Source organism: Aquarana catesbeiana, linkage group LG02, assembly GCF_042186555.1.
Source record: "Aquarana catesbeiana isolate 2022-GZ linkage group LG02, ASM4218655v1, whole genome shotgun sequence".
NCBI classification, from domain to species: Eukaryota; Metazoa; Chordata; class Amphibia; order Anura; family Ranidae; genus Aquarana; species Aquarana catesbeiana.
The window spans coordinates 303303823-303326981 of NC_133325.1; the positions used below are offsets into that span (position 1 = coordinate 303303823).

The window sequence follows — 23159 nt, forward strand, 5'->3', positions numbered from 1 at the left end:
CTGAAGAGAAGGGTTTTCAGGGATCTTCTGAAAGGTAATAAAGTAGGAGATAAGCGGACAGATTGGGGTAAGGAGTTCCATAGGATTGGAGAGGCTTTGGAAAAGGCCTGGAGGCGAGCATGGGAGGAGGTGACAAGGGAGCTAGAGAGCAGGAGGTGTTGAGAGGAACGAAGAGAGCGAGTAGGTTGGTATTTAGAGACCAAGCTAGTGATGTAGCTGGGGGCGAAATTGTGGATGGCTTTGTACGTAGTTGTTAGAATTTTGAATTTAATTCTTTGGCCGAGCGGAAGCCAGTGGAGGGATTGACAGAGAGGAGTGGCAGACACAGAGCGATTGGTAAGGTGGATGAGTCTGGCAGCGGCATTCATAATGGATTGAAGAGGTGATAGACTATGTAGTGGTAAGCCAATAAGAAGGGAGTTAAAGTAGTCAAGGCGAGAGATGACCAGCGAGTGAATTAAGAGCTTTGTTGTGTCATTGGTTAAAAAGGGGCGTATTTTGGAGATGTTGCGGAGGTTGAGGCGGCAGGATTTGGACTGTGATTGGATGTGTTGCTTGAAGGAGAGTTCAGAGTCTAGGACTACACCTAGAACCTTGGCATGTGGGGATGGGCTTATAGTTGTGCCATCGATTTTGACAGAGAGATCAGGGGAAGAGGCATAGGGGGGAGGAAAAATTAGAAGTTCGGTTTTGGCTAGATTGAGTTTAAGGAAGTGGTGAGACATCCAGACTGATATATCTGAGAGTAATTTACTGATACGTGAGGAGACCGAGGGAGTGAGCTGAGGGGTAGAGAAATAGATTTGGGTGTCATCAGCGTAGAGGTGGTATTGGAAGCCATGGGAGGCTATCAGTTGACCCAGGGAGGCAGTGTAGATTGAAAATAGTAGAGGTCCAAGAACAGAACCCTGAGGGACCCCGACAGAGAAAGGAAGAGGAGAGGAGGAAGTAGAGTTATAAGAAATGCTAAAGGTGCGGTTGGATAAGTAGGAAGAGAACCAGCGAAGTGTACAGTCACGGAGACCAAAGGCGTGTAGTTTTTTGAGGAGGAGGGGGTGGTCAACCGTATCAAAGGTAGCAGAGAGGTCCAGAAGTAGGAGTACAGAATAGTGTCGATTGGTTTTGGCCGTTAGTAGATCGTTTGTTAGTTTTAGGAGAGCAGTTTCTGTGGAGTGTTGAGGACGAAATCCAGACTGAAGGGGATCGAGAAGGCCATTATCAGCGAGGTGGATGCTCCGTTGGTTGTAGACCAGACGTTCGAGGAGTTTGGATAAGAAGGGGAGCAAGGAGATGGGGCGTAGGTTGTTAAGATTGGATGGGTCCAGTGAGGGCTTTTTAAGTATGGGTCTGACAAGTGCATGTTTTTAGAGAGTTAGGGAAGATGCCAGAAGAGAGGGAGAGATTGAAGATGTGGGTTAGAGAGTATAGTATAGGGCCAGAGGGTGAACGTAGCATTTGTGAGGGAACAGGATCCAGAGGGCAGGTGGTAAGGTGGACATTAGCAAGTAGTTTAGCAACTTCGTCTGTAGTGGTGGGGTTGAAAGAGGGAAATAATGATTGTGCCTGTGGGCATGAAGTGTAAAGTGTGGAGGGTGTCGGCACAGTAGAGATCTCAGCGCGAATAGTATCAATCTTCTGTTTGAAGTGATTGGCGATCTCCTGTGCAGTGAGTGAGTTGGCGAGTGGAGGCGGTGGAGGACGAAGTAGAGCGTTGAAGGTGGAGAAGAGTTGACGGGGACAGGATGATAAGTTGCTAATGAGAGTGGTAAAATAGGTCTGCTTGGCAGAGAGGAGGCTGGAGTTGTATTTTTGGAGGGCAGATTTATATTGGTAGAAATCTCTCTGGGACTTAGTCTTATGCCACAGGCGCTCCAGAGCACGACTACGTTTTTTTCAGACTTCTAGTATCTGTTTGCCAAGGTTGAAGGGATCTGGGCTTGATTCTGTGTGTAGTGAGGGGGGCAAGTGAGTTCAGTGATGCTAGAAGTGAAGCGTTGTACACAGAAGTGGCTAGGTTGGTGCAGGATAGGGGTGAGATTTTGTCATAGAGGTTGTTGATAGCAGAGAAGAGAAGGGTTGAGATGACGTAGGTTTCTGCGGGTAACTTTAAGGTGGTTGGAGGGAGAGGAGGTGAAGGAGAGGGAGAGAGTGAAACTAATAAGGTGGTGATCAGAGAGAGGGGATGGATAGTTAATGAGGTTGCATGGAGTGCAAAAGTGAGAGAACACGAGGTCAAGGATATTGCCTTCTGAGTGAGTAGGAGCATGTATCCACTGCTTCAGGTCAAAGGAGGATGCTAGGCTGAGAAGTTTGGAAGTGGAAGGAGTGTTAGTATTAATAGGGATGTTGAAGTCCCCGAGAATGATAGTGGGGATTTCAGAAGAAAGAAAGTAGGGTAGCCAGGCAGAGAAGTCTTCAAGAAAGGTTGATACTGGTCCAGGGGGCCTGTAGATCACAGCTATCCTTAAAGAAATTGGAGTGAAAAGGCGAATACAGTGTGCTTCAAAAGAGGAGAGTGACAGAGAGGGAGGTGGCTGAAGTACCTGAAAGGTGCTATGTGGGGCTAGAAGGATTCTGACACCTCCTCCCTTACGTCCGCTGGATCTGGGGGAGTGAGTCCAGAGAAGACCACCATGGGATAGGGCAGCAGAAGATGCAGTGTCGGATTTGTGGAGCCAGGTTTCGGTAATGGCGAGTAGGTTAAATGAGTTGGCAATAAAGAGGTCATGGAGAAAGGTGAGCTTGTTGCAGACAGCGCGAGTTCCAAAGGGCACAAGAGAAAGGGAGTCTGGATTTGGGAAGAATAGAAATGGGAATTAAATTGTGTTGATTGTGGCGGCTGCTGCCAGAGGGTGCAGGGTGATGGGTGCATGGGGTAGAGTTAAATGATGGAGACCCAGGGTTTGGGGATATATCTCCAGAGGTTAGGAGAAGCAAGAGGGTGAGGGAGGTAATATGGGAGTGGGATTTATATGAAGTGACATGCCCCAGGGTCTTGGAGATTTTTAGTGGATTTAGAATTAGCAGGAGTTGGTGGGTGCAGTAATAAGGACAGGACAAGAGTGAGGGTGATAGATAGATATTATATTATATTATATTATATTATATTATATTATATTATACTGTGGGGTGAAGGAGAGATAGTTTTAGGATGGAGGGCAGAGTTGTCAAAAGCAGTGGTAGAGAAAGCATGTTCCAAGGAAAACGTTAAAGGAATAAACAAGTTCACCTGATGTCTGTGTGCTGGTTTTCAAAGTGTTTATCTTGTGTCCTTTCACTTTGTGCCTTCGCTGAAGTGCAGAGTCAGAAGTGCATTTCACTTGTAGAAATCGCCACTTTGAGAAAGAGCCAAGTTGCAAATGTGTCCCCCCTCATGTAACGATATCACGTACGGGACATGAAAAGCTGTAGCTAGCTGCCATCTTGTGTGGAAGTGTCGAATCTCAAATGACAGCACTGTCTGAACAACAATCAGAGATAAGCCACACCAGTACTACAGGAAAAGAAACACAACATCACTGAAATTGAAATTGGCAACAATGATTTATCTTCTGTAAAGAAAAACCTAAACCGCCTGCAACCTCAATCAGAAAATCTGTGAGCCAATAAGTGCCATCCCGGTTAGTTGCCTGTCATATGGTTCGTACATCACCAGTGTCTGAGACCCTGCCATGAGAAGAAATGCAAATGCTGCCTGTTGATGAGACACAAATGTAGTTTAAAACTGATGAAAAGATGACCTGCCTGAACCAGCTCCAAGTTTGGTAACTTACAAAAATTACCTCAGGGTAATCATGCAGTTAGATGTCCATTGTTTTTAAAGGGCAATTCCACTTTTGTGTGAAAAAAATAGTAGCTACAATTGCTGAAGATTCCATAGTGTAATTTAATGTTAAAAATATTGGTCCTTTTCAATCTACAGCTGTGAGACTTTCTATAAATTAATTGGAATATGGCAAACTATGGTGTACAGAATGCCCCCAGAAATGTCATCTCTAGCATTTGTGAAGGATAAGACACAAGTCAGGTTTTGGGTATCTTCTGCAGCAAAAGTGATTTTTGATGAGCTACTCCCTAAAGCTGGCCATAGATGGATTCACATTCATGCGGTTAAGCAGAGTCCGGCAAAATATTGATCCGTGATGCCGTGCCTGTTCAACAGTTGACAAGTCAGTTGACAAGCTTGTGGGACGATTTTTCTCAATCCGTTTGCCACAGCCATTCATCAGTGTATTCTGATGGAGTCCTGCTGTCGGAATATAATCCTGGGAGGTTTCTTATATGGTGAACACTTTGATACTACTGTTGTTCCAGTTGAAAAACAAAGTACATTCTCAAACATAACTTTAAAGAGGAGTTGTACATGGCACTGTATCTAAAGGTATATCTTGTTGGGGATTAGCTCAATGGGGATCACCTTCCCTGGGAAAAAGGGTAGTCCAAACAGCAATTTTAATTTTTAAAAGGTTGCATGAAAATCAAACAAAACAGAAAATAAATCCTTGTCATGCAGGCACTAACTAAACCGTTCAGGATCCTACCTCATAGGTGAAGGGCTTCTCCCCGTCACCCACAAAACATAGACAATGTAAACCTTTTTTTTCTGTCTCACAAAGCAGAGATCACATCAGTAGCGCTCTCTCAGGTATGGCCTCCTGAGTCTCAGGCCAAGAGCAATTCTTTGCTCCAGTCCTGCTTTATTTATACACAAGTGGACACAAGTGAACAGCAAAATCTGGTCCGGAACCAACCCTGCCAAGGTGGCTGGTAAAACCCAGACCGGATTCCACCTTAGTTCTCTGCAAATGAACATTAAGTTTCACCTTGCATGAGTTCATCAATCACCTCGCCTTTCATCATGTCACAATCTATATACCCCTAGATACTGTGTGTGTCTGCATATTATCTGGAAAAGAACATCTTGTTTGTAAGTTACATGGATCATTGTACAGATTTAAACAGTCAGAGCATGGAATACAAAAAAGTCTTGGGTGGAAAGATCACAAGAAGTAAAGGCCACCCATATCTATACTCTAAATTTTTACAAATGGGAAGTGGAGGCATCTGCTTCTTTCTATGATTTTAATATCATGAAGGATTAGGAAATTGCAAAAATGAGTACAACACTCAATGAACACTTTGAAACTAAGGATCTCTGAGGTGTGTCCTACCTAGGTCGTCTTCTTTTTTTTTTTTTTCTCTTTCGAGACATACCATGTCAACTGGAATATAGGATCCTTGCAATTATCTTCACAATCTTCCAAAACTGTAAATGGGGCTCTGCATACACGATTTAATGTACAATTCTGACATCTGCAAATTAACTCAGGAATTAAATCGTCCCAACCAGGCTTATTGCGATGCCCAGAAATCTTGAACCCCAAAGTTGTTAGCGGTGAATAGGTTCACAGATGTCACATCGTTAGAAGGGAGCATAGTGTATCCAGGTGTTAGGCTACAGCAATATAGAGGAGAAGACATTGCCTCCCCTACTTACTGAGATACTGCGAGTTGTAATTTGAGACGGCAGCTGTATAATGGGGGGAAAAATAGACCCCTTACACTACAGATCTGAAGAGGAACTGTTCAGTAGAGGAGGAGAGCTAATATTTAATAAACTGCCCAGGAAAGTTCTTCCTCTTGGCACTGAGAGGAGTTAGAGAGAGAGAGCACCTCCTGGCTGGTTGATTGCCTGCCAGTGAGAGGCCATACTAGCATAGTCTGAGCCTGATCACTGGGGGTGACTTTTGGGGAGAGACCAAGTGCCCCTCCTCCTACAGTGAGAGGTCACCACAGCATACCAGGGACTGGTGAGGGGGTTATTCATGTATTGCTGATACTGCTAGCAGAGACTGAGCCACTGAGAGCAGGACACCAAATGTACTTTATCCATACTGCACGCTATACAGCACTTATTCTTAACCTACACTGCATCTATACCAGTGGTTCTCAACTCCAGTCCTCAGGACCCACCAACAGGCCAGGTTTGCAAGATAGCTGAAATACATCACAGGTGATATCACTTGCTGCTCAGTGATTGCAGTATTCTAGTCTGCAACTCCCCAAGGTAATACTTAAAATCTGGTCTGTTGGTGGGTCCCGAGGACTGGAGTTGAGAACCACTGATCTATACCAAGCCTGTACCACATTATACCAAACCTTTGCCACATTTGAACCACATCTACCTTGCACCTGTTAAGTGTACCGAATATCTTTTAAAAGTTCTCAATGATGGCCATCAGAAGAACATTTCAAAGGACTTTCCCTTCCATTAAATTCCCCCTTTTGTTCTGCTGCCTTTCTTTTTTTTTTTTTTTTTTTTTTCCCTTTTGGAAAGTGCATACCCCACCATAAATGCAATGGCAGTATAGTATAGCTCCAGCACTCTGTAAATCAAACTTTACTATTGCTCACTGCTGCACTTGAGGTGGACTTGCTAATGTTTATACTGATCTGGACACCAAGTGTCCTCTTATGCCTGATCCCTACTGTTAATCTAAATTGTGTTATTACAATTAGTATTAGTTACCAACCATATTGGGTGAGAATTATATTAAGTTTGTCTTTGCTCGATGGTTTGGTACCAGTTTTCTTTGATATAGCACAACACTATTAGGTACAAAGTATTAGTTTCAGTGGATCCCTGTGGCAATGTATGTTTTTACACTTAAACCTCAAGGTTTTTCACCTTCATGCATTCTATGCATGAAGGTGAAATACCTTCTGTAGTGCAGCAGCCCCCCAGAGCCCCCCTTTTACTTACCTGAACCCGATCTTTCCCATGACGGGGACATGCATAGCAGCTCCAGCCGCTGTCTCTGGTCCTCATTGGATAGATTTATAGCAGCAGGAGCCACCGGCTCCTGCTGCTGTCACTCAAATCCAGTGACATGTGAGCAGCGGGGGGGGGGGGGGGCGCGAGTCCTGCTGTCTGTGTCAATGGAGGAGGCAAGTATAACATGTATGTTATTTAAATAAGATTAAAAAAATTAACCTTTTACAACCCTTTTAACCTGGTGTATCAGAGGGCTGAGGTCCTTAAGAAGGTTGAGGCAAAGAACACACGTCTTATCCAACAGCTCCTATGGGGGTAGTTCTACAATAGTTCTACTTTAATTCATAAAGCACGTGAAAAGTGACTGATTATATGGATGTTAAAATTAAAGATTAATGGTTGCCATTTACTTGTGACATTTTCAACTTCTTTAATAACAAGCTAAGTTTTTTTTTGGAAAAAGTCAGATTGCTATACTCTTCGCTGCAACTGTATGTGCAAAGCAGTATGCAGAACTGCACCAAATCTATATCCTTCACAGTTGGACTATAAAGCTTGGGACAGGCAATTTCTACGAGAGCAGTCATCTGTCAATTGTTAATCATGTTTGCCAGTGAGAATTGCTTCTTTTACAAAGCACTTTGCAGTAAAGATCTTTACTGTCTGTGAACTATTAATGGGTGAAAGGGAGAACTGATTTTAAGCATCATTGAGGCAGCAAGTGAGTCACCATGGTGGCTGACTGATTAATCCTAGTTATTACAATAACATATACAGTACTAAAAGGAGCTGTGGTGTTAACGACATTCATCATGCTTTCTACTGCACTTAAACGCAAAAGCTGAACTTTTGTTTGGATCAAAAACTTATCAATTCTACATGCAAAAAAAATTCCCATATAGCAAACGTGCATAAGTGTACCATGTACAGTGGGGACGGAAAGTATTCAGACCCCCTTAAATTTTTCACTCTGTTATATTGTAGTCATTTGCTAAAATCAAATCAAAAGTTCATTTTTTTTTCCTCAATGTACACACAGCACCCCATATTGACAGAAAAACAGAATTGTTGACATTTTTGCAGATTTATTAAAAAAGAAAAACTAAAATGTATCACATGGTCCTAAGTATTCAGACCCTTTGCTGTGACACTCATATATTTAACTCAGGTGCTGTCCATTTCTTCTGATCATCCTTGAGATTGTTCTACACCTTCATTTGAGTCCAGCTGTGTTTGATTATACTGATTGCACTTGATTAGGAAAGCCACACACCTGTCAATATAAGACTTTACAGCTCACAGTGCGTGTCAGAGCAAATGAGAATCATGAGGCCAAAGGATCTGCCTGAAGAGCTCAGAGACAGAATCGTGGCAAGGCACAGATCTGGTCAAGGTTACAAAAAATTTTCTGCTGCACTTAAGGTTCCTAAGAGCACAATGACCTCCATAATCCTTAAATGGAAGACGTTTGAGATGACCAGAACCCTTCCTAGAGCTGGCCGTCCGGCCAAACTGAGCTATCGGGGGAGAAGAGCCTTGATGAGAGAGGTAAAAAAGAACCCAAAGATCACTGTGGCTGAGCTCCAAAGATGCAGTCGGGAGATGGGAGAAAGTTGTAGAAAGTCAACCATCACTGCAGCCCTCCACCAGTCGGGGCTTTATGGCAGAGTGGCCCAACGGAAGCCTCTCCTCAGTGCAAGACACATGAAAGCCCGCATGAAGTTTGCTAAAAAAACACCTGAAGGACTCCAAGATGGTGAGAAATAATATTCTCTGGTCTGAGACCAAGATAGAACTTTTTGACCTTAATTGTAAGCGGTATGTGTGGAGAAAACCAGGCACTGCTCATCACCTGTCCAATACAGTCCCAACAGTGAAGCATGGTGGTGGCAGCATCATGCTGTGGGGGTGTTTTTCAGCTGCAGGGACAGGACGACTGGTTGCAATTGAGGGAAAGATGAATGCGACCAAGTAAACGGACATCCTGGATGAAACCCTTCTCCAGACTGCTCAGGACCTCCGATTGGGCCGAAGGTTTACCTTCCAACAAGACAATGACCCTAAGCACACAGCTAAAATAACAAAGGAGTAGCTTCATAACAACTCTGTGACTGTTCTTGAATAGCCCAGCCAGAGTCCTGACTTAAACCCAATTGAACATCTCTGGAGAGACCTAAAAATGGCTGTCCACCAACGTTTACCATCCAACCTGACAGAACTGGAGAGGATCTGCAAGGAGGAATGGCAGAGGATCCCCAAATCCAGGTGTGAAAAACTTGTTGCATCTTTCCCAAAAAGACTCATGGCTGTATTAGATCAAAAGGGTGCTTCTACTAAATACTGAGCAAAGGGTCTGAATACTTAGGACCATGTGATATTTCAGTTTTTCTTTTTTAATCTGCAAAAATGTCAATTCTGTGTTTTTCTGTCAATGTGGGGTGCTGTGTGTACATTTTAATGAGGGAAAAAAATGAACTTATAAATTTAGCAAATGGCTGCAATATAAAAGAGTGAAAAATTTAAAGGGGTCTGAATACTTTCCGTCCCCACTGTATGTGTATCAAGCCATGACAAGGTGTTGCAATGTGAAGTGATAGTTTTATAAAAAACTGTAATTTATAGAAACCAATAGATTTTGGTTTCCTGTCAAAACTGGAGACATTCTGTTGTGTTTCTGTGCTTGATGCAATTTACTTTGACTTACAAGCTTGACTTTACTTTCTTGTGTGTGTGTTTGTTTTTTTTTTTTTTTTTTGCAATAGAGGGGTAGATATAGACACATACAATAAAATATCAAATGAAGAGAATTACATTCAAGAATATCAGAAAAAGCTTTGAAAAAAAAAATCAGATAATTGATTGCATTTGATGATAAAATAGGTTTAAAAATATCCTTATACACGGTAAGAACCTTCCAAAATACCCCCAGCAATGTACATATGGGTTACATTTTTATAGCACGTTAATTTATACAGCTTTTCTTGACAAAGTAGTTTTATGTGTATTTTTTATCCACTTCAGGACAGGAGGGAAGGTATTTTTAATGTATTGCCATGTAGTAGCATCTGAGAGATAGGCTCCTCCTACAGGAAACACAATGTCCACCATTCTAAGAAGACTGCACATGCCTCAGTAATATAAAAGTACAGATGGAACAACAGGTGATTATCATGGTTTTCCACTGAATTCCGATTAATTTTCCTTTTTTTTTTTGTTTTGTTTTTTGGAGGGAATGAGTGCCGCCCTGGAAGACTTCCTAGAAAAGGAGTTACCAGGTACCTAACTACCTGTTTGTTTTCTCAAGTTGTCTTCCAGGGCAGAATCTGAGAGGATGTAGCAAGGAATACTTACTTGGCGGGGGGGGGGGTCCACCGTCTGGAGCGATGTCCTACCGAAAGTTTGATCTTGGTAGGACAGGCGGTCAATGAGAGAGTGCCTCACGAAGGTCTTAAAGCTCGACCATGTCCCTGCCCTGCAGATCTGCACCGGTGTAGCCTCAGCTTTTGCTGAGAACGAGGAGGCCCATGCTCTGGTACAGTGGGCTGTGATTCTTTCTGGCGGGTGTAGGTTCTGGGACTGTTATGCCAGTGCGATGCCCATTTTGATCCATCTCACTATAGAGATCTTTGAAGCTTGCTGACCTTTTTTTTTCACTGATTATAGGACAAAGAGAGATGAGGTCTTTCGTCAGTCCTTGGTCCTTTCTAGATGGGCTATAAGGATTCTTCTGACATCTATTCTGTCATGTTTCCCTTTTGTTGCTATAAAGATTAGCTGTGAAGGAGGGTTTGATAATGTTCTGAAACCTGTGGAATGTTGAGGGGACTTTCGGTAGAAAGGCCAGATCAGGCGAGAGGACTATTTTGTCTAACAGAATCGTACAGTATGGTTCCAGGTTTGACAGTGCCTGAACCTCCCTGACTCTTCTTGCTGATATCAGGGATACCAATACTACAGTTTTTAGTGTTAATGTTTTATCTGAGCACTCATCTATAGGCTCAAAAGGAGTGGAGAGGAACCCCTTCAATACTGTTGATGGGTCCCATGAGGGGAATTTCTTGGCCCTTGTAGGCTTTGATTTTTTGACCGAGAGGACAAATCGCTTTTATGAGCGGGTCTTTCACTAGCCTTGCATCAAGGAAGGAGGATAGGGCTGCCACCTGTACCTTTTTTAAGGTGTTGTGTGATTATATTCTTATCTGTGCCCTCTTGTAGAAAGTCCAAGATGGTTGGAATAATTCTTTCCCCCCCGCCCTCCTTTTTCCGAGCACCAAGCTACAAACTTTTTTTGAAGAATTTTGTCTATTGCCTGTGTGACTTTCTTTCTACTGGCTAAGATGGTATTCACCACTTTGTCTGATAGGCCTTTGTTTTGTAACACTATCCTTTCAGGAGCCAGGCTGAAAGCTTTAGGATTTTGATGTTCATGTGCCGGATTGGTCCCTGCATTAGTAGCTCTGGTTCCTTTGGTAATAGGAAATGCGGCTGACTGCTCATATTCATTAAATGGCTGAACCATGCTCTGCGGCCAAGAGGGGGATAACTGTGGCCTTCTCTATTTTTTTTTTTTTTTTTTGATGACCCTGGGGATTAGGATCGTTGGGGGGGGGGGGGGGGCGCATACCCTAGTGGGAATGACCAGTCTTGAGCCAGGGCATTCACTGCCATGCACCCGTCCCCTGGGGAGAGGGAGAAGAATCTCGGGACCTTGTCTTGACGCGAATAGGTCTACTGAAGGGGTCTCCCAGATCTGAGCTATCCAATCGAAGGTTGCCTGTTCTAGGGCCCATTCTGTACGCCGTACCTGGTTTCTGCTTGGGTAATCTGCTAGGATATTTTCTGACCCTCCCAGGTGTATGACGGATATTGACTGTTTTCTTCCGCCCACTTCAGGATTGTGTCTGCTGTAGACATAGGGGGAACCAGATCCCTTCAACTTATCTATGTATGCTATGGTTGTAGCGTTGTCTGTTTTGTATTTGGATATGTCTGTCCTTGATCTATGTTTTGAAAGATTTCAGCACTAGACGTACTGCCTCCATCTCTCATGTTCGATGAGGCAAGAGACCAGTCCTGGTTCCAAAAGCCTTGGGCCAGGTGTTCTGCTAAGTGTGCTCTCCAGCCTGTGGTGCTGGCATCTGTAGTTATCTGGATCACATTCATTTGTGTCTAGAAGCGTCCCTGGCTGTATATGTGTGGTTTGAGCCACCATTGCAGCGAAGTTTGATCTCTAATGGGATTGTGACGCAGGACTCCAAGGAGCATGGGTTCCTGTCCCACTGACTCAGATTGAAGTTTTGTAGTGGTCTTGTGTGCAGTTGTGCCCACGTGATGGCCGGTATGGAGGATGTCATGAGGCCCAGCACCCTCATGTTCTTCTTGATGGTAACTGTGTTGGGGAGACATTGATCTCTTCCATCAGTCTTGCTACCTTGTCCTGTGGTAGGAGGATCTCCTGGTTTTCCTGTTCCCCTCCATGTATAGGTATCCACCAAAAAGATGGCACCTGTTTGGGTAAGAATTTAACAGTGGTAATTTTGTGGATCTTCTCCTCCAAAATTGAGATACTCTCTCATGCTGCCACCTTTCTCTAATCCTGTATATCTTTTCTTTTGGCTGGGGTGAGTGTATACATCTGTTAGCAGGAATAATGCTTTTTGTGTTTCTCTTCCTTTTTGTGTTTTGTGGAATGACATGTATACATTATGTAAGTTATTGTTTTATTAGGGGATTATTATAGTGGTTTAAAAACTGTTACGGTGGTTCACTATGTGATGCATACACGAGAGCAGGCCACTTGCCCACTCATACAAAAAAGAAAGCCACTACCCCCACCTATAACTGGCCATTGCAGCAAGCGGCATCGGAAGGCAACATATGTTAGAAAAAAGTCAAGGATAAATCCAAGGAAAACTCCAAGCTCACTTACCGACCAGCCTGCAGACAAATTAACCTGTCTAACACTATGCGTTTTAAAAACAGGGGTTTGGTCTGCACACATTTGCAAATGCATGCGTAAGCTACAGGCCCCTGCCAACAGATACCAGGGTGCCTTGGCGGGGCCTGTAGCTTACGCATGTATTTGCAAATGTACGCAGACTAAACCCTTGTTTTTAGCACATACTGTTAGACAGGTTACTTTGGATGTCCCATGGGCTGGTCGGTAAGTGAGCTTTGAGTTTTCCTTGGATTTATCCTTGGCTTTTTTTTCTAACACTGGCCCAATCAGCTGTGACTGCGCAGTTCCCCCTCCTCACAGGAGCATATAACAAAGGCCATATTTCGACCCTGCCAGCCTGAGCCCCTCAGTTTTTCTGAGTGATTTGGCCCTGGACAAGTGTACAACTCAGGAGATTCAATTTCTTTCTGAATTCATCACATCTACTAATGTTTGACAGATGCATAGCTGTGCCTGCACATACCTTACGTCATCTAGGAGCTTCCAGACTTTGGACACTTGACATCAATATGACATTTAAAATGTAATGTCAGCCATGCAATCTTGCCTACCTTAATAAAATGGTTTTAACATCAGCAACCAAGGGGGGTACAATGGCAAGGGGCAGCTGGAGTGGCAAAACTTACTTTCTGGAAGGCAGTATTTGCATGTTGAGTACTTCAGATTCAGGGGCTCTTGAGGCACTCAATAACACGGGGGGGAAATAATGTGCAGCTATCTATCTATGCCTGTTTTTGACTGTTATCTAATATAGTTTATCAAACATGCAGGTATACTTTAACTACAGCTTGCTCACAACCATGGTGTTTAATTACAGGTATCCCTTTAAGCTGACCAAGGTAATCAACCAGATGAAAGACACTGTTTATACAGAGAAAACACCTCTGTTAACATTTTCTCCTGAAAATAAAAGGTACGTGATACATTTTTTTTCTAAATTTCCTAAAGTAAGTTGAAAGCTTTTTTTTTTTTTTTTTCCTAAGTTCAAGTCATTCCCAAAATACAAAGGCTTCTGTGAATAGGCAACATATGGGATGGGCGGGCAGAGATGCTGTGTGTGCTCCTCTCCTTTAAAATGAAACGCAAACCAAGAGCAGTTTTGATAAAAAGTAAAACTTTACTGGACATCAACATAGTTTCAAACACATAAGTTACCATAAACAATACACCAAATAACAAGACTTGAACATAAACTCCTATTTCCAGTATCCCCCCGCCCCCCCAACCGCATGGTCAATTGAATATGTGGCAGCCATTTTAAAGCACGTTGTCAGCTTGCTCATTACACCATCTGTGGGTGAGAGAGATTACACATGTATGGGGACATTTGTCATGAATCAAATATCCATAACCGATACAAATATTTTTTGTAGTAGTCTTAATGGCTGCCATGAATATAAGCTTTTATTAAATGAAGTCTCCCTTAACCACCTCTCACCCGGCCACTGCACATATACGGCCGGGTGGGCACTTCCTCCTTCTGAGTGGATGTTCAGGAACATCCCTTAGGAGGAGGGGGATCGTGCCCGTGCAGCCCCGGTGCACTTGTGTCACCTGGACAAGGCGCTTCTCTGATCAGCAGGAGGGCTCTGTGATTGGCCCTCCTGATCACATGATGGCGTGTCCAATCACAGCCGTCATGAGAATGGAGAGCCGGTTGCTAGGCGATCAGCTGCTCTTTCCTCACACGGAAGCTGTCAGTGAGGAGAGCGGATCACTGAAGCTGGCTGGTGATCAGTGAGTATCGGCTTTTTACACACTGATCAAGGACTCCGTGTCCCCACACAGTAAACACCTGTCCCCCACATATGTAACAGTAAAATCATATGTCCCAATGATCATCTGCGCACATTTTCATGATCCTCTGCGTACATATGTCCGTGATCACACAAACCAGTTATTATACACTTAACGGGATTTTTTTTTTTTTTATTATTGGATTTCTTTTAAAACAGAAGGTAGAAATTTTTTTTTTTTCTCGCTTATATTGCAAAAAATAAAAAAACTGATTTGTGAATAAATACCACCAAAAGAAAGCTCTATTTGTGTGAACAAAATGATAAAAGTGTAATTTGGGTACAGTGTTGCATGACCGTGCAATTCTTATTGAATGTGCAGGAGCGCTGAAAGCTGAAAATTGGCCTGGGAAGGAAATCTGTGAAAGTGCCCAGTATTAAAATGGTTAAAGTGTCATTTTACACTTCATACAGTTATACAATAGGTGTGGAGTATGATGAGATGTTAAACACCAGTTCGTCAAACCGTTACTGTTTGACCGTTAAACACCAATTCAGTGCAGTTATTCAATAAAAATGTGTTTTTAAAAATCTTATATATATAAAAAAAAATAAGTAACTAGTCTAAAGCCTCTTTCACATGGGCTTCAGCTTGGATAACAGTCAGTGGAGGATTAAGGTGGTCATGGGCCCCTAGGCTACTTTTTGTGTGGCCCCCTCCTAAGCATGCTTTACCAGAAAATCGTATTTTCTATCGGACATTTTGCCACTTTGCTGTCCTGTAGCACCCAGGCAGTGACGTATCATTTGAAGACCAATTTGACCTTATGAACCCTGGCAACTTATAAGGATAAAGTGAGCGCTGAGCCCAACACAGTGTACACCCCTATCTCTATTGCTCCCAATGGGGAATTAATGTACAAAAACAATACAGTTTTAAGAAAGGAAAAAAGGATAACATTCTGAATGACATTAGGCTGTAATAATGTTCATGAGGGCTATAATAATGTCCATAAAGTTCATGGAATAATAGGACTTGTGGAAGGCAGCCTTGTTGAAGAAAAAGAAGCAATCCTCTGAGCACTCTGAAAATGAAACAAAGCCGCCCCCCCCCCCCCCCCCATGACCCCATTTTGGAAAGTAGACACCCCAAGCTATTTGCTGAGAGGCATGGTGAGTATTTTGCAGCTCTCATTTATTTTTGAAAATGAAGAAAGTTAAGAAGAAAAACTTTTTTTTTTTCTTTTTTCAGTTTTCAAAACTTTGTGACAAAAAGCGAGGTCTGCAAAATACTCACTATACCTCTCAGCAAATAGCTTTGGGTGTCTACTTTCCAAAATAGGGGTTTGTGCCACCTGGGCATTCCATGGCCTCCGAAACTGTGATAGGCAGTGAAGAGTGAAATCAAAAATTTACGCCCTTAGAAAGCCTGAAGGCGGTGCTTGGTTTTTGGGGTCCCGTTTGCGGCTAGGCTCCCAAAAAGTTTCACACATGTGGTAACCCCATACTCAGGAGAAGCAACAGAATGTATTTTGGGGTGTAATGTCACATATTCCCATGGCATGTTTGAGCAATATATCATTTAGTGACAACGTTGTGCCAAAAAAAAAATACATTTTGTCTTTTTCCCACAACTTGTGTCACAATATAAAATATTACATGGACTCGACATGCCTCTCGGCAAATAGCTTGGGGTGTCTACTTTCCAAAATGGGGTCATTTGGGGGGGTTTTGAACTGTCCTGGCATTTTATGCACAACATTTAGAAGCTTATGTCACACATCACCCATTCTTCTAACCACTTGAAGACAAAGCCCTTTCTGACACTTTTTGTTTACATGAAAAAATTATTTTTTTTTTTGCAAGAAAATTACTTTGAACCCCAAAACATTATACATTTTAAAGCAAATGCCCTACAGATTAAAATGGTGGGTGTTTCATTTTTTTTTCACACAGTATTTGCGCAGCGATTTTTTTTTTTTTTTTTTTTTTTTTTTTTTTTTTTTTTTTTTAAATGCATTTTTTGGGGAAAAAACACACTTTTTCCAATTTTAATGCACTAAAACACACTATATTGCTCAAATGTTTGATGAAATAAAAAAGATGATCTTAGGTCGAGTACATGGATACCAAACATGACATGCTTTAAAATTGCGCACAAACATGCAATGGCGACAAATTAAATACATTTTTAAAAGCCTGTAAAAGCTTTTACAGGTTACCACTTTAGATTTACAGAGGAGGTCTACTGCTAAAATTACTGCCCTCGATCTGACCTTCGCGGTAAAACCTCACATGCATGATGCAATTGCTGTTTACATTTGACGCCAGACCGACGCTTGCGTTCGCCTTTGCGCGAGAGCAGGGGGGGGGGGACAGGGGAGCTTTTTTTTTTTTAATTTTATTTTTTTGCTTTTTTATCTTATTTTTAAACTGTTCCTTTCATTTTTTTTTTTTTTTTTTTTAATCATCTTTATTATCTCAGGGAATGTAAATATCCCCTATGATAGCAATAGGTAGTGACAGGTACTCCTTTTTTTTTTTTTAGGAAAAAATTGGGGTCTATTAGACCCTAGATCTCTCCTCTGCCCTCAAAGCATCTGACCACACCAAGATCGGTGTGATAAAATGCTTTCCCAATTTCCCAATGGCGCTGTTTACATCCGGCGAAATCTAAGTCATGAAATGCTCGTAGCTTCCGGTTTCTTAGGCCATAGAGATGTTTGGAGCCACTCTGGTCTCTGATCAGCTCTATGGTCAGCTGGCTGAATCACCGGCTGCATTCTCAGGTTCCCTGTTGGGACAGGAGAGCCAGAGAAAAACATGGAAGACGGTGGGGGGGGGGGGGCATTCCCTCCCACTGCTTGTAAAAGCAGTCTAGAGGCTAATTATCCACTAGGATTGCTTTTACATGAAAGCTGACCGCTGGCTGAAAAGAATGATACCAAGATGATGCCTAAAACTGCATGCATCATTCTGGTATAACCACTCAAAGTCCAGCAACATTACCAGTACGTTGCTGGTCCTTGTTGGGCATATATTGTAATTTTTTTTTTTTTTTTTTTTTTTCATGCAGCCTGTGGGCTGCATGAAAAAAAAAGAGATTGATCGGTGGGGATGCCCACCATTAGAATACCTCCCTTCATCCACCCACTTCTAATGATAGGCATACATGCACCATTTATATATGCCGAAGCATGGGGGCATCCGCCCCAAAAGTTAGGAGCAAATCGCTCCTCTGTCCCTGCAGCCCCCATGCTTCGGCATATATCACCTCTGCTGGAGTCACGGCTTTATATATCGTGGGAGCAAACGCTGTTGCTGTCAAGATAAATAAATCTGCGCTGCAGCTGAATGGCGTACCTGAAGACAAAAAAAAGTTAACAATTAAAACACAGTAAAAGGTAAAGTATAAAAATTGCATACCTGAAAAGCAAACATGATAAAACATAATAACAATAAAACATTGTAGAATAGAATACAGTAAAAAAGAGCAGAACAATAGAGAGAGAGAACAATAAAACGACAACTATTTTTTTTTTTTTAATATATTTTCTTGTTTTTCTGTTTTTTACACTTTTTTTTTTTTTTTTTAATTTTTTTGTAACTAACTTTTGTAACTGTAACCGGTTCCAGGTCCGGGTCTCTCAAAATGCGATGGCATCTTGGGAGACCCTGTGAAAGTGCGCCTAGTCTGTGCAATGCTGTACGCTAATACTCAACTAGTGTATGGTAGCGTTCAAAACATTTACCAATGCAAAGACCAGGATTGTCAGGACAGGAGGGACAATAATAGCGGGTGTCACACCTATATCCGCGCTTGCTGCAGACACGACATCTTTTTTGGGGGGGGGTTCATTGGGTAGGGGTACTCGGGAGGACATAAAGAAAATGCCTCTCATGCAGCCGACTGCATTTGGTTGGGGATGTGAATGCTGGACGTACGGGTGCTGCAGAAGTGGTGGGTTCCCAATTAGGATTGGCGAATGCAGCAGGAAGGGCATTATGGGCACGACGGGCCTGTGTTTGTCGTCTTCTTGGTGGTAGTGGGACACTACTTGTGCTTGCCACCTCACCAGCTTGAACTGCGCTTATGGAACTCGTCACGTCACCAAGTGTTACTGCAGTGCTGGTTTGACTACGACCGGGGTGTACTAGGCCGCTGGTGCTTGCCAGTTCACTGAAACGCTACCAAAAAAACTGTTAGCGATCGCAGGGATCAGGCCTGACTCTGCGAACGCTGCAGTTATGCGTTTAGTATTTTGTAAGTGACAGTGATCGAACGATACTGCACTTGGGTGGGCTGGACTGGGCCGGGCGGAGGGGCAAAACGCAGGTGCTAGCAGGTATCTGGGCTGATCCCGCTAACGCTGCGTTTTTGGGAACCCTAAACTGCTGGGGACGCTAGTATAGATATGATCGGATCAGATATTGATCCATTCAGATACTATACCACTGAGGGAGGTGTATGCTGCGTGCGTGGGTGTTAGCGGTACTGGCGCTAACCTGACGTTGTCTGGGGCAAAGCAGACCTTATCTGACCCTAAAACCTAAGTTATATCACCGCCGGGTGATCAGGGAGCTAAACCTTTATTCGGTAATAAACGGCGGGTGCCCTGACACTATAAAAAATAAACTAACTAACCAGCGTCACCCGTAACAGTTATACGGTGATCAGTGGTGAAAGGGTTAACTAGGGGGCAATCAGGGGGTTAAAACATTTATTAGATAGTATATGGGGGTCCCTGACGCTATAAAACACTGACGGCAAACCTAAATATTTATCTCCCTAACTAGCGTCACCAGTGACACTAATACAGTGATCAGAAAAATGATCGCTTAGTGACACTGGCGACGGGGGGTGATCAAGGGGTTAAAGGGGGCTAACCCTAACTGTCCTACCACACTGTCACAAACTGACACCAGGCAGTAATCAGAAAAAAACAAAACTGCTTGGTGTCAGTGTGACGGGGGGGGTGGGTGATTGGGGGGGTGATCAGGGGATGATGGGGGGTGTACAGTGTGCCTGGTGTGTTCTACTGTGTGCGTAGTGTTTGTGCACTCACATCGATGTCTTCTCTCCTCGGCTCCGGAACGGAAAATACCGAGCCGAGGAGCGATGACATCACTTCCTCTGCTTCTGTTTACTATACAGAAGCCGAGGAAGCATTTCATTCGCTAGGAGCGATCGCGAGGGGGAAGCCACGAATGAGTGGCCTCCCCCTCACCTTTGATCGCCCCTGACGAGAATCCGACTGCCGCAGGCACCGGGGGCGGGGGGGGTCCGATCGGACCCCCCGCCCGCGGGCAGGCAAGAACGTACAGGTAAGTCCTTATGCCTGCCCGTGCCAATCTGCCGACGTACATCGTCGTGCAGCGGTCGGCAAGTGGTTAATGGGAGTGCTGAATTGCACTTTAAACAAGCTGATAGCCAGCTTCAGCTGGCTTTCAACAAGCTTAAGTAGTGCAGAAGCCTGCTAGCAGCTTGTTTTAAGTGGCAATAAGCACTCCTGTTAGGATCTCTGTTCAGCATTTACAAAGTGGAGCTGCATGTATGGTACTTAAAAAGTTTCAACACCGCTGCTGAAAGCTCTGCAAATGCTTTGTAAAAGCTTGCTGTTCACACTGCCTGCGTACAAACTGAAGCCCATGTGATACGTGCCTAAGTACCTGAATTTGACTTTTTTCATCAACCTTTTGCAGATACAGCCGAGCTTGGGCTGACTGAGGTAGGGGCAGCACAAGTAACCAATCCCATGTGATCAAGTGCAGACTGACAAATGGATGTTTTATTCAGCCTGCTCCTTCTCATTCATTGTTTAATTATAGGCTGGGGTCGGTAGGAGACCTAATAGTTTTACTTGACTGCAGAAAAAAATATATAATTCATGCTGCCAGATGGGACAGTGGAAAATGAATTGAGAGCAATACAATTTTTTTTTGGAAGGTACCACCCCATCAGTGTTCAGGGATTTGGCCTGTTAAAGGAAGTGAGAAATGTAATGTATCTACTGGCAGTATCAACAGGTAATAAAACTGCTATGGGAGGGACGCAGAAAAACTGCTGTGCTAATGCTTGACAGACTGAATCATATACATTTTTTTTTTTTTTTTTAATTTTTTAAATTTAGTTCCACTTTTTTAAAAATGGCAATTTTTCCTATTACAATTTTTTTGTTATAAAAGTAAAAACATACAATTAAGGGGGGAGCTGTGAAGCCTTTTGGCAATAGCCATGTTGTCGCTGGAGGCCGCTTCCATCTTCAGGGTTCGTGTAGCTCTGGCCAGTCACAGTCGAAGTCCGGTGTCGCTCCCACGCATGTGCGCGGGAGCCACCGGTCACGGCACAGGGCTCTAAAGGAACGTCAGAGCGCATGTGCCAGTGATGTCACTGGCCACATGTACAGTAAATATTTCCTAAACAGTGCACATTTAGGGTATATTTTTACTTATTCCCTTATAGGTAGAATTCAAAGATGAAAGTGTACTTCCTCTTGAATGATGATCACACAGTATTTGTATATGATATATCCCAGCACAGTAAAAAGGCTGTTTTTTCAGTTTTCCTAAAATGCATGTGAGAAAGTCAGCCGAAAGAAAATTCTGTTGTCTGAGGCTAAAATTAAGCCTTTTGGCTGTCAGACAAAATGCAGTGTTTTCTATGAGTCAAACACTGCACATCATCCTAAGGCAGCATGAAGCAGCAGAAAAAAAGTTTAAAAATTCCTGGTAAGTCAGCTCTGTGCTGGTTTGTTCTGTTTGTAAACAAACAGCCAGAGATTCCTCTTATTTATACCAGACCCTTATTCTTGATGAGGTCTGGTATAGATGTCAAAGGAGGGGGGCACCCCTTGGAAACCCTCCTAAATATAGCATAGGGTCCCCCAAATTCTTGTATGGATTTTAAGGAGGAACTCTACATATAAACAAGGAAAGAAAAAGCTTGAGGTCCTCCCTTAATCTATACAGCCTGGAGGAGCAGGAATGGAGGGGGTGAGTGCCATACCAGACCACAAGCCCTCAACATGAGGGGAGGTACCTTGCTAGAGAGGACCCTCCTGGCAAAGCACCTTGTTCCCATGTCGATGAGGACATGGCTGTCTTTCACAACCCTGGCCTGGTGGCCTGATGGTTGTTGAAGTCTGCAGGGGAGTTTTTCAAAATCTGGAAGCCTCCTTTTAAAATTAAGTGGCACTCACATGCCACCTCCCATGTGAATAAAAAGCGTACATAGTACCCCTACTCGGTACCAAAAATCAGCCCATTATTAGAGATGAAGAAAAAAAACCTCAAAATTGGCCTAAGAATGTAAATTCATGGTCAACCAGAGATGCAGAGTTTTGTCAATCATGAAGGACTAGGGCCACTGAAATCCCATCTATGTATCTTATTACGCCCATAACTCCCCATGATTGACAGCTCCTGATCCTAAAGGTAAACAAAGGTGCAGGGTCTCCCTGGTGATGTCATTAACCAAATATGTACATTTTTTTTTTTAATCAAAAGGCTTGTCAAAAGCGTTTTTTTTGTTTTTTTTTTTTTTTTTGTTTAAGATTTCCCTTTTTTGTGAATAACTACCCATTACCCATTCACACAGGGAGGCCAGCATCTGAGGGCTCCCTGATTTTTAAGAGTGCTTCGAGATTCTCATAAGCTCCCTACCCAAAGTCTTGAGAGTAACCAGGCTAGAGTTGTGGAGAAGTGGCCCCCAGCTGACAGCTTAATGGGCTGGAAGGAGAAGAGTGCTGTTAAGAGCAGGAAGCTGTCATATTTAACAGCAGTAGTAATACCACTGAGAACCAGAGGTTCTGCCGAGCTGAACATCATTTGCCAAATCTCCCAAGCAAGCAAAATTTGATTTGAAAGTAGATTAAGATGGAACAGTCAGCTCAGCATTAATCATCAGTGATGCAGGTAGTTTTAGCCCTGGTTCACACCAGCATGGCTTTGAAATTGCGCTACTTCAGTGCGACTTCAACACCACAGATCAGTGCGATTTCATGTGCGGCTTGCTGACATCTGTGCGACTTCCTTAACACAGATGTCAATGCAATTCGCACATGAAATCGGGGTGCAACTTGTCATGCAATTATGAACTGTCAAATCGCATGACAAATTGCTCTGGTGTGAACTAGGGCTTAATGTAGTTTATTTCTTTAATATATAAGTGAGAAGTGTGTTTTTATTTTAGTATTACAATACAAACCTTACACACACTATTTTTGAATATCGATGAGCAACAAGAGTAGAAAACAAAATTACATTGAGGCAGGTTACTTTCAAAGAAGAAAACAATTTTGAAGGTTTTTTCAGTGCACAAAATTGTAGTTTATCAGTTGTCTACTGTAATTCTGAACATGTTTTATATATTTCTGATATATCTTGAAAATTGTGTCTCTTGCACCCTTACTTATAAAATATGGGTTATGTAAGATCTTGCTTTTAGGCCCCTTTTGCGGCCCTCAGATTCTGGGGGCATGAATCTGCAGATTCTTGCTGCTGGAATGACCAGGTTGTGCGATTTAACATAAAAATACTATTTGGAAAACATTGTGAGCATTCTAACAAATTATAGTTTGTCTTGGTGTTACCAGATTCTCCCTTGGTCATTTTTAAAAAAGCTCAATCTTTAAGGCATAAGGAGGCCCAAACTTAGATCAACTCAAACCTATATCTTTCTTTTTGTGTC

The 23159-nt window shown here is 43.0% G+C and overlaps 1 protein-coding gene across 2 annotated transcripts in view; it reads left to right on the forward strand.

Moving 5' to 3' along the window:
• OCA2 (OCA2 melanosomal transmembrane protein) overlaps nucleotides 1–23159 on the forward strand; it is a 698229-nt gene that overhangs the window by 233057 nt on the left and 442013 nt on the right. For both annotated transcript variants that reach the window (XM_073614631.1, XM_073614632.1), the window contains one exon: nucleotides 13552–13647. In XM_073614631.1, coding sequence (XP_073470732.1) covers nucleotides 13552–13647 — 96 coding nt within the window. The remainder of the gene's footprint in view (nucleotides 1–13551; nucleotides 13648–23159) is intronic.